Raw genomic sequence first — 12,987 nt, forward strand, 5'->3', positions numbered from 1 at the left:
CCTGATGGGTCCCTGTGGAAGTCCCCTAAAGGGACAAAAAAAATTAAAAAATTTTAAAAAAATTAAAAAAAAAAAAAGTAAAAAAATTATAAAAAAAATAAAAAAACCACTTGTCTCCCTTTACTTTGTAAAAAATCAAAAATACAATCACACATGTGGTATCCATGTGCGTCGTAATGACCCAGAGAAGGAAGTTAATACATTATTTAACCCCTTAATGACATGGCCCCTTTTTTCTTTTTTCCCCATTTCTTTTTTTCCTCCCCCCTGTTTAAAAAATCACAACTTGTCCCGCAAAAAACAAGCCCTTATATGGCCATGTCAATGGAAAAATGAAAAAGTTATGGCTCTTGAGACGCAACTGCAAAACTAGTTGAAATTCAATGATTAGACCATTTTAAAAAACCTGCCCTGGTGGGCACGACAGGGTGGTAGGAAACCTGCCACTCAAGGGGTTAATAAATTATGTAGGAAAAATTGTAGAGGGTGATAAGGAAAAAGTAAATAGACTAAATTGTTTTTTCTCTGGTGTATTAGCAGAGGAATATGTAATGTCAGATGAGATGCAGAGTGAGGCCTCAGTCACACGGGTGCATCGGCACCCGTACACTGGCGCCGATGCGCCCGTGTGACTGCAGGAAGGAGACAGACGTACCTGCAGACGGACGTCTCTCTGCAGCGCCGGCGAAAAGAACACATGACCGGCAATGAAGCCGGTCACATGTTCTTTCCTCCAGTGCTGCAGAGAGACGGCCGTCTGCAGGTACCTCCGTCTGCTGGTACGTCCGTCTGCTGGTGTCAGTCACACGGGCGCATCGGCGCCCGTGTGCGGGTGCCAATGCGCCCGTGTGACTGAGACCTGATAAAGTAAACTCTCCACTAAATGTCACAAGTTTTAATCAGGAAGCAGTGCAGAGCCACCTTAAAAAGATTAAAATAGACAAATTGCGGGTTCCTGATGGCATACACCTTCGGGTTCAAACTAACTAATGTGATAGAAAGACACTTGTTTCTTATTTTTAAGGACTCTATAGTGACAGGGTTTGCGTCACTGTATTGGCGCATAGCAAGAAAGTAAATCCACGGCAGCAGAAGGTGATGCAGTTTCAATTAAACGTCTTTATTTCTCCACAGCACCCATGCAGCGTTTCAATCAAATTACAGATCTTTGTCAAGCATAGTCACACCCTAAAGTACACCCCTTATATAGTAGCTAGATTAAAAACAGATACAATTCAGCTGGATATTAAATCCCCTTCCTGGGAAGCATATGCGTCCATCTTCCATGGCGTCCGGCTCCTCCAGCGTCATGTTACAGCTAATGTGCATGCGCAGGAACTCACAAGTCCCGCGAGACTTCGGCCATATTGCATTGATGAGCTCACAAGTACTGAATGAGCCTATGTCCCAATATTACATACTGCGCATGTGCGGGCACCCGTGGATCCCGCGCGACTTTGGCAACTGACATTCAGTAAGCAAAGCTGTATAATCACCTGGCAGCTGAATTGTATCTGTTTTTAATCTAGCTACTATATAAGGGGTGTACCTTAGGGTGTGACTATGCTTGACAAAGATCTGTAATTTGATGGAAACGTTGCATGGGTGCTGTAGATGAATAAAGACGTTTGATTGAAACTGCATCACCTTCTGCTGCCGCAGTTTTACTTTCTTGCAGTGCTATTTTGGAGTCGTGTGGTCCAGGCTCCTTCTGTGGCTGGCACTTGAGAATACAGTCCCACCTTATTGGTATAATGGAGTAGTGCTGTTTGCATCATTTTTTCTGTATTGGCGCATAGCAAATGTTGTGCAGATATTCTAAAAGGGGTCAAAAAGTGAGTCTGGAAATAACATGCCAGTAAGTGTTACTTCTATTGTGGGTAACATGTTTGAAGGGTTTCCAAGAGATGCTATCCTGGAGTAGCTCAATGAGAATAGCTGTATAACTCCATATCAGCATGGGTTTATAAGGGGTCACTCCTGTCGAAACAATCTGATCAGCTTTTTTGAGGAGGCAAGATCTAGACTGGACCAGGGAGAGTCAAAGCATCTTGTATATTTTGAATTTTCCAAAGCGTTTGATACTGTGTCACATAAAAGGATGGTATATACAATAAGAATACTTGGTCTGGATAAGAATGTGGGTAAGTTGGTAAGTAACTGGCTCAATGATAAAAAGCAGAGGGTGGTTATTGATGGTACATACTCTGCTTGGGTCACCGTTACTAGTGGGGTACCACAGGGGTCAACACTGGGCCCTATTCTTTTTAATATATTTATTAATGAGCTGGTAGAAGGATTGTGCAGTAAAATAGCAATATTTGCAGATGATAAAAAACTATGTAAAGTAGTTAACACAAGACAGAATGTGGTTGCAAATAGATCTGGATCAGCTGGGGGATTGTGCGGAAAAGTGACAAATGAGGTTTAAAACTGATAAATGTAAGGTTATAAGCATGGGCAGAGGAAATACATGTCATCATTACACACTAAATGGGAAACCACTGGGTAACACTGACATGGAAAAGGACTTGGGGATTTTGGTTAACTGTAAACTTAACTGGAGCAACCAATGTCAGGCAGCTGCTGCCAAGGCAAATAGGATCATGGGGTACATCAAAAGAGGTCTAGGCGTACATGATGAGAACATTGTTCTTCCTCTTTACAAGTCACCGAGTCGAATACTGAGTACAGTTTTGAGCACTGGTACTCATGAAGGACATATCACAGCTTGAGCGGGTTCAAAGCCGGGCAACTAAGTTAGTGGAATGGGTGGACTAAAATATCTTGAAAGGTTATCATAATTGTGATTATTCCGTTTAGAAAAAAGACCGTTGAGGGGCAACCTAATAACTATGTATAAATATATCAGGGGACAATACTGAGATCTCTGCCACAATTTATTTATATCTAGGGCTATAACAGTAACAAGGGGACATCCTCTAGAGGAAAGAAGGTTTTTACACCAATATAGAAGGGGGTTCTTTACTGTAAGAGCAGTGAGACTATAGAACTCTCTGCCTGAGAAAGTGGTGATGGTGAACTCACTAAAAGAGTTAAATAGGGGCCTGGATGCCTTTCTCAACTATTAGAATATGACATGTTAGTCACTGAGCACTTGAGAAAGGTTGTTGATCTAGAAATTATTCCGATTGCCTGAATTGGAGTCAGGAAGGATTTTTTTCTCTCTTAAATGAGGGAAATTAGCTTCTACCTCATTGGGATTTTTAACCTTTCTCTGGATTAACAATGGGGCTGAATTAGATGGACATCTCTTTTTTCAGCCTAACAAACTATGTTACTATAAGAGGAGAACTAACCACTGCCAGCTATCTCTATCTCCTTCGAGAACAAAAGGATCAAGCATGTTGAAACCCAGTATAGCCACACCTTTCTTTCCAGACATCTACCTTTGGGGAGAATAGGAACATCCCCATACACATTAAATGATCCTCTGCTCCCACTAAAATCGTCAGGTACAGTCAACTTTTCTTTATGCGTATGGCCACCTTAAAATGTAATTGTATGATATGTAAAACCTAGTCTTAAAACCCAAAATGTTAAGTCTGCTTTGGAATGAAGCTCTAAGAAATAAAAGTCAAGTAAATTTTAGATTTATCTACCTCAAAATTGTTGGCCCAAATATCAGAAAAATTCTCTAGTAAGTTCCCCTCGTTGTATATTTTTAGCTTAATTTCCAAGCTAGAGATATATGCATGCCCTCCGGAATCATGCAAGTTATGAATGGGTCTGGGACTGCGGGACGGAGGAGATATAGTTGACATATGTATTATTTTCTGTTTAATAATGTGGCGTCAGAGTGTGTTATATGTCGGGTAGCGTGGAATGGTTTAAGCCCTGCATGCAATCCCATATTTTTATGATCTCTCAATGTTATGCCCAGCAGGAATTTTCCCACCTCTTGAAGCTTGAAATAATTATTTCCAGCTTTCTTCCCCCAGTGGAATTGTGTTGCAAATTACTTTATTTTTACATGCATTCACACCTATAAAACAGATTTTGCTTTTATTGGAACAAAAAATATAACGACACAGAATTTGTCGAATATATTAAGCAGAGGGCTGTGGTATGCCTACTGATCTGTGTTCTCATGAAATCGTACTTTCCATTGAATCACAGAAACAGATGTGTTAATACTACCATGAAAAATCGTCCTTCATTTTTGTAGCCAAGAAAGTAACACAGCCTCATTGGAGCTGATAGAGTTCAAATACCTGTTCATGGGTTCTTAATGTTTCCTTTCATTGGATGTTTTGAGCCAAGTGTGTTAGTTTTCATTCATGTAAATACCCTGTATTTTATCCTTACAGCACCATCAACTCCTCCTCGCTTCCTTGGTGTAAGTCAGTTATCCAGTGCACTTGTGAAGTTATCATGGCTACCACCTCTGGAGCCAAATGGAATTATACTTTTCTACACACTGTATATCTGGTAAGGCAAAACACATGAGGTGATATTTCACATTATATTAATATGTGTTGCATGTCTATGTACAGCCTACTATTCAGTATTATTAGACATTTTAAGTTCAGAGTCCAATTTTCAGTCATTGTTACAAGGCTTGTATAAAGAGTCTAACATTGACTTACAGGAATGCTGCCTTTCTAATAGATGGTGCTGCAGAGGTATTGTTCCATCTCCCTTATTTGCATATTACCCAGAGGAGCATGAATGGCCTTATAAGTCTCCTCACTTACTCACCTTCTAGGCGCTCTCCCTAAGGAGAAAAGATAGCATTAATGACCCCAAGTTCAAGGTTTTTTATTACTTTACACTCCCTCAGTCAATTTTATTTCACATTTCTTAAATGGGTTTTCTGGGACATAGATTTTGATGACCTATTCTAAGGATAGATTATCAATATCAGATCGGTAGTAGTCCAGCTTCCGGCACCCCTGCCAATCAGCTTTTGAAGAGACTGGCGCTTTGGCAAGTGCTGCGGCCTCTTTCTCGGCGTGTGACATTCAATTAATTAGTGTAGTGGCCTTTCTGCAGCATAGTCCCATTTAAGTGAATGGGATGGAGCTGCAATGCCAGATACCATCATTACGAAAGGAGCTGTTAGGATGCAGCAGGGCTTGCTGGAGCCCAGTGACCTCTTCAAACAGCTGATCAATGGGTTGCTGGGAGTTGGAGCCCCCATTTTTTTGATATTGATGACGAATCCTAAATATAGGTCATTTTTATTTAAGTCCAGGAAAACCCCTTTAAGTTCTGAAAAACTTCAAACATGTTAACATGTTTTAATGTAGAAAGGAAATCATTATGGGGAAGTGCATTAAGCATCATATAACTTGTGTAGTTGTAGGAAATTCAAGCACTGTCAGATTCAAATGTATGGTTTCTTAGCATTGGGGTATTCCACTAGGGGATGCATACTTTGTGGTAAAACTCAAGCATTGGAGCATAATGGGGCCTTAAAGTTCCCTCCATTCCATATGAGGACACTTGTACTATAAATTGCACACAGTAGGTGGGGGCTCTGAGTTTAATATACATTGAGGGCCTAGAGCTTCAAGTTATGCTACTATGTATAACCATCATGCCATGATATATTTCTATGAAACTACCTGTTTTCAACCTGAAATGCTTAGTGCCTAATTACTCGTTCCTTTATCTGCATCATAGAACTTCTCAGTCTGTGTAAAATACCAAAGCATGTGGCCAAACTAAATGTAATCCTGTTTCATTTTGTCAAGTGTTTCGTCTCTGAACTGTTTCACCTCTAACTACTGAAAATAACATATACATAATGAAAAAGATTTAAAGCGTGAATATTGTTGACAAAGACAGTATTTATCCAAATGACCCACACAGAATGATAAATGTAGCACAACTCACTATACATGTTACCTTTCCTTTCCATAAGCCACCTCATGGCTGGCATAGTATGCACCAATTGAGCCAAAAAATGGTACAAGTCCTGTACTATTATACATAGTAATGTGAGTAAACTATGTGGTTGCAGAGTTGTATGGAGTGGGCCTGGGAGATGATCTCATCCTATACCCAGTGGGTACAGGCTGCATTCAGGGGTGGACACCAAGCAGCAATGACCACGATCGAAACTATCTCCAATCGTGGCCAATTAACCATTTTATTGTAATAGTAAATGCTAACTGCAGCATCTAAGTCATTCATGGTTGGTGGCTCCATTGCTACAATGTCCTTCAGTGATGCGATAGTAGGGTACCAAGGCAGTCCTAGGCCTAGGGAAGGCTTCCAGAGCTGCCATGTATTTATGGCCAATACACCCTGCTTGCAGCAGGGCTTAATAGGCTAAGACAAAAATAATGTACTGCAATAGAAGCATCATGATATATCGTCTAATTACAAGGTCAAGGCTCATAGCAGACCTTAAAAAAAGTTTAATAAAATTTTTATATGTATTAAAAATATTAAAAGAAAAAAAATTCCCCTAAAAATCAAAACATTTCAAAAAAAGCAGAATTGGTATTACTGCATCCATAAAAGACTGAATTGTTAAAATATCACTCTTTATCCCACATGATGAATGCTGTAGAAAAAAGAGTACACAATTCCAAAATTGTAGGGTGTTTTTTGGTGACCCCATGTCTCAAAACAAATGAATAAAAAGTGAGCAAAAAGTTGTATGTGCCCAAAAGAGTACCAATAAATACTACCGTTTGTCCCAACTAAAGTGTGTCAAGGCCTCACACAGCCCAATTGATGCAGAAATTAAAAAAAACTTACTGGTCTCAGAAAATGGTGAGAGAAGGCATTCTTTTAAAAAACATTTTTTTTTTAAGTTGTAAAACATAAAAAAATATATAGAAATTTGGTATAAAGAATAAAGTTCATGTGTCATTTTTACCACAACGTGAATGCCATAAAAACAAAAGCAAAAAAACAATGGTGAAATTGCATTGTTCTTCTACTTACTTCCTGTTTAAAAAATGTTTTATGTTTTTCAGAACATTAGATGGTTTATTAAATGGTATCATTGAAAAGTAGTTTGGCCTACAAAAAAATCAAGCCAATCAATCAAAAAAACAAGATGGGAAAATAAAAAAAGTACATGCTCTTGGAAGGTGGTGATGAAAAAAATCTTGTCTTGAAAAGTTTGGTGCATTTTATATTGCTTGGCCAAGGTCCTTTTCCTAGATATAGCTCAAAACTATACAAAAAGCATCTAAAAATAAATAATAAATTTGGGAGCTGGCATGAACTCCACCTTTTTGCTAGAATATGTGCCAGAACTCTGGTATATTTTGCTTAGCAAATCTCTCCCACTGTTTTTATTTGTATCCGTACATCTTGGAAATAACACTTACTGTTTTCTACCTAGGGATGAGACATCAAACAAAACTATTAACATTGAAGATACTTCTATGGATTTTAAGGATTTCGAAAGCAATCATGAATACAGTACATACGTCACATCCAGTACGAGATTTGGGGACGGAAATGTCAGAAGTGATATATTAAGATTTAAAACTCTAGAAGGAGGTATATATTTTACTTTATACCATGTGGTAAATTAAGAATAGAGATGAGCAAGTATACTAGCTAAGGCACATTACTCGAGCAAGTAGTGCCTTAGCCGAGTATCTCCCCGCTCATCTCTAAAGATTCGGGGGCCGGCGGAGAGCGGCGGGGTAGAGTGGGGAGGAATGGAGGGGAGATCTTTCTCTCCCTCTCCCCCCCCCCCCCCCCGCTCCCTGCCGCAACTTACCTGTCACCGGCGCCGGCCCCTGAACCTTTAGAGACGAGCGGGGAGATACTCGGCTAAGGCACTACGCGCTCGAGTAATGTGCCTTAGCGAGTATACTCGCTCATCTCTATTTAAGAACTTTTGCAGCAAGGTTTACGACCAGAGTTCTTGCTCATATTTTACAATATGAAATAACTGTTATCTTCCCTGCAGAAGTCATGTGGGTTCATGTGGTATGGGCCAACAGCACTTCTGCAGAAGAACAATGTAAATAAATAAATATAAATGAAGGAATAAGTGTGGTTATATATACAGGTTTTATGCCAGTTTTTCCATGAGTTTTTGGGCTAAAATCTGACATGAATTAAAAAGCTATGGGACATATAAAGGAAGGACTTAGATTTTTACTGGTTTGATCCACCTCTGGTTTTTCTCAAAAAACTGCATAAAAAATTGCCATATAAACTTGTGTGTAAAACCACCCTGAAGCACTCCAGAATTGCCATTTCTACAATTCCATCAATCTACATTATCAAACCAAAGCCTGAAATCATTGAGTTTAAAGGGAATCAGTCACATACTTTTAGCTAAGCTTGTGGGCTCAAAATAGGTGACCTGAGGAGTTAAGGATGTTAGTGTTATACTTACCTGCTCCATCATTCTCCTAGTGTGAGCAAGTAGTTCACCCATTATAAAATTAGATTGGACAGACTACTTAGTGCACTACTCAATGCTTTAAGTGGTGGCTTTTAGCTCTCACACCAAGGAAATAATGGGGTGGGTAAATGAAAACACTTACATTCCTGGACTCAGGTGACAGATTCCCTATGAATAAAACTACTACCCTAACACAGGGGCTTGGCAGAAAGTGAATCTTAAACATAAGGGGCGGTAATGATCAACTTCAATCACGTGCCATGCCAAATAGCCAAATGACCCCAATGACCATAGCATCAAAAAACTTAGTATAATGACCTTATGGAATTGCTGTTACCTTTCATTCCTCCAATCTAACATGACAATTACAGAAATTTTGGCATAAATGCGAATGAAGCAGACAATGATGAAATAGTTGTTGAGTACTAAAATTATAATGCCTAATCTCTATTGTATTTAAAAATAAAATCTTAGACTTAATGGGGTCCTGTCATTAAAAAAAAAAAATGTTATACTTCCCTATTCCTCCCCCATCAGTCTACCAGATCTTTGCCTCACTTGTCTTCTCCTGTCTCCTGCAGTCATGGGGCGGGTGGGGGTCACCTCACCTTCAGCTGGCTCGTACTGTTAGGTTATTTTACCTATGATACAGTATATATTAAAATGTAACCTCTTTCTGAAAAACATACAGAGATATTCCAATGTATCAAAATGAAAAAATGAAGTTGAAAAGTAAAAGTCTCTTTGTGGAGCAAAATAAATAAAGTTTTATAAAAATAATTGAATAAATAAAAATAATCAGGCATAAAAAAAGACCTGTCTGTTTTTTAATAAAAAAAAATATTAATTGATCATACACAATAAAATGCAAATATTATATATCATCTTAATTATTACAGTCCATACAATACGTTTAAAGAAGACCTGTCACATCCTCTCACAACTGAAACTGGCTGCATACCTTTCCAGCCAGCTCTTCCCTGATTCCAATAGTTTGTTTTATTTCTTTCACCATACCCCCTAAACTGGTACCACAAGCTATTATGCCCAACATTGCTCTCCAATGCCCTGTGTCAGTGCCTGAGGTGACATTTCATGGACACTTGGTGATGGAACATAGAATGCAGTTGAGGTATTATCAAATACATTCATTTTCTTAAATACGTGAATTCTATGACCAAGATGATTACTTCCACACATCATATACACTAATCTATCCTCTTAGAATCTGCATGTTATAAAAACAGCTTTATAAGTGGGAGAATGAATAGATCTCTATTTTAAAAACATTAGATAATAAATTGCTAGGTTGATCTGCGTAATTAGAACAAAGCGTGCACGCTCCAATGGGGTCAAGACCAGAAAAGTGTTGGAACTTACTTGGGGAGGAGGAGATTCCCCTTCATTTGAATAGGGTAAATCTCCTCCCCGGGATCCCAAAGTGACCATTAAGGAAGAAATCCATGTCCTCCTGAGATGGATGGTTTTCTCAGAAACTTTAACCCTTTCCAATCCACTGTCTGACGTCTAAAAACATTATGATTTAAGGATGTACAGCTCCGATGTTGGAAGACGTCCGTCAGGGTTCTCTTACTGTATATTGCCAGCCTCTCTGCTATCGGAGCCTATCCAGTGTGTCATCTCATGCAGTACTGGCTTTAGCCAGCATATAGCGTCGTAGTATAATGGCAGAAGAAGAGTAAGCCCCCCTAGAAAAAAACAGGATACAAATTGGATTGGAAAGGGTTAATCCATACACAATGGTGAGAAGTAACAGCATACAAACAATACGGGAACGCGCAACGCGTTTCAGAGCATAAACAGGCTGCTTTCTCAAGCACAAATCTGTGAGTAGTCGCTACCAAAGTGATAGCAAAGGTTGATCTGCGTAGTATACTAATTTGCGTAATTATTTATTTAATTTTGCAGTTCCAAGTGACCCACCAAAGAACATTTCATATAGAAATCTCAGCCCTACGTCTGTAAAGATTTTCTGGAACCCACCCATTAAACCAAATGGCGTTGTACTATATTATACTTTATACTTCAAAAATACCTCTAACACCTATACCAGGGTAAGGAAATATTATATTCTACAATGATATAGCAGCATTTGCTCCCAATGCTATATGTTCTGAAATTCAATTAATGGACAACTAGCTGTTTTAAAATACTGAAAAATGTTGAATATTTTAATATTTTGTATATATAATCAAATTGTTTGATTAACAAAAATGTAGATCTACTTTCAAATATTCAGTTAAAATGAAAAAAAAACTTTGGCTTTGTTCACATTGGCCACTAGTGTCCAGTTTATAAATGTACTACTATCAAGCCCGGAGAAATGCACGAATTACTGCTTTTTCAAAATTTTCACTTAAAAAAAATGCATGTGTTTTTGGCAGACAGATTTCTTCTAATACAAGTCTACACAGAAATCTAATCACAGAAAAAGGACATAGCAATTCACAAATCTCCGAAGGCGCCCAAAATACAAGGGCAGGTAGAAGCATCAGCATGTAGACAGGCAAACTGCTATATGGAGGAACATTGCACCACTGTAAAAAATAGACAAACAACCACTCACACAACTACCACATATAATGCTTAGTGTTATATTTGCACACAGATAAGACATAGGGTGCCAGTCCCACTGATATGTGTTCTGCAGCAGCCTATTTATGGTGCCCCATATGGTAAAGCCTGGTGGGTGGTCCTGCACCACAACAGTGAACCACATAGATGCAGACATTCGGGCACCCCACCATTTTAAAGCCAGACTACTTAAAGACTGCAAAAATAACGATAAAAACCAGTATATAAGAGGAATTGCTTACTATTGTGCCCAAAATACATACGCTTGCAGCCAACATCAAGGGTCCTTTCTGTCTTGTGAGTCTCTACAATAACTAACATTGCAAACAAATGACAAAAAAGGACACATCAATTCAGAAATTACAGAAAGTGGCCATACCTAGTGGTATATTGATACGAAATACATGGAGTGGTATACATCACTTCCCAACAGCGTGCAGAAATGCAAATTGCTATATGGAGGAGCATTGCACAAGTGCAAAATGTGATGAACGACCACTCACACCACCACATATTAGGGGTAGGTAACTCCTTAGTATTATACTTGCACACAGATAAGGCATAGAAACAGTGCCAGTCCCACCCATAGGTGTAGTGCACCATGCAGGCTTACAGCCTGTTAACCCTTTCCATTCCACTTTTGGATTCAGGGTTTCCTAAAAGGCTTTCTCTTTTGCTGTTATACAACAGTTCCATCTGCTGGCTAAAGTCAGTGTGTATGCGCGCCAGAGAGGCTGCGACAGCGGAGTGGCTGGCAAAAGGTGGTAAGAATACCCTGTCGGACGTCTTCTGACATTGGAGCTGTACAGGCGTCAATCAGAATGTAGGAAGACATCAGACAGTGGATTGGAAAGGGTTAATGGTACCCCATATGATAAAGCATAGTGGGTTGCCCTGCATCTCAAAAGTGAATCACACTGGAACCAACACCCTGGACTCTCCCAGCATTTTAAAAACCAGACTTCCTACTACAAAAATAATGATAAATATGGTGTATTTCTTAATGTTTTGGCCAAAATATGCAAGCTTGCAACCCATGTCAAGAGTACTCGTTATCTTGCAAGTCCCTGCACTAACATTACAAACAAATAACAGAAAATGTCTTATCTATGTGCAAGTATATTACTAAGCAGCCACCCCCTTCAATTTGTGCTAGGTATGTAGGTGGTTGCTCATCAGTGTTTTGCACCTGTGTGATGTTCCTCCATATAGCAATTTCCCTGTCTGTGCTATTGGGATGTGGTGTTTGGATCTGTATTTTCTATTAGTATCCCAGTAAGTATGGGCGTCTTCTGTGATTTTTCAACACAAAAATCTGCTGCATACTGTATCTTAGAAACCCCTTATACATGAAGGGATCTTTAGGATTTTTGGCCGATTTGCTCTAACTTATAAAGTTATCGAGTGCCTCAGAGAGGATTGCACCCAGGGGCGTAACTATAGAGGATGCAGGGAATGCCGTTTCCCCCGGGGCCCAGGAGCCTAGAGGGGCCCATAACGCTTTTCTTCTCCATATAGGGAACCCAGTACTATGAGTAAAGCATAATAGTTGGGGGCCCTGTTACAAGTTTTGCATCGGGGCCCGGGAGCTTCAACTTACGCCTCTGATTGCACCTTCTAGTTGTATCTGGTGCTATGAAAGGTGGACTGAAAATACTGTTATAGACTCCGTCAGGTTCCTACTGTAGTGTGTTCAGCAGGGACAAACCCTTCCCAGTTTGCTTATAGAATTGTGACAACATGTTGCAAACACAGTAACAAACTTCATTAAATGTGTGTAAATAGCAGTTGATTCAGGATGAAGGCATCTACAGAAAAAGTAGGCAACAAATGCTGGAACGGAAAAAAGGAACATTCTAATTAATGTTCATCACAGGCAAGTTTACCTTTACAGGGTGCCGTATCTCATGTGCAAGGAAGCAAATGCAAATATGTTACAGTAACATAATTGTATTGGGATTTCTTGCTTCCTTGCAATTCTGTAACAGAACTGTAGTCAATGCTGCATTCTGGTTTATGTTGAAGTATTTAATATATAT

General features: G+C 39.3%; 1 protein-coding gene across 1 annotated transcript in view; it reads left to right on the forward strand.

Moving 5' to 3' along the window:
• The window catches only part of PTPRQ (protein tyrosine phosphatase receptor type Q), a 377,099-nt gene that overhangs the window by 215,509 nt on the left and 148,603 nt on the right, over positions 1 to 12,987 (forward strand). The window contains exons 36-38 of the mRNA XM_066589856.1: positions 4,332 to 4,452; positions 7,331 to 7,491; positions 10,283 to 10,428. Of these exons, the coding sequence (XP_066445953.1) occupies positions 4,332 to 4,452; positions 7,331 to 7,491; positions 10,283 to 10,428 (428 nt within the window). The remainder of the gene's footprint in view (positions 1 to 4,331; positions 4,453 to 7,330; positions 7,492 to 10,282; positions 10,429 to 12,987) is intronic.

Source organism: Eleutherodactylus coqui, chromosome 2 (genome assembly GCF_035609145.1).
Source record: "Eleutherodactylus coqui strain aEleCoq1 chromosome 2, aEleCoq1.hap1, whole genome shotgun sequence".
Taxonomy (NCBI): domain Eukaryota; kingdom Metazoa; phylum Chordata; class Amphibia; order Anura; family Eleutherodactylidae; genus Eleutherodactylus; species Eleutherodactylus coqui.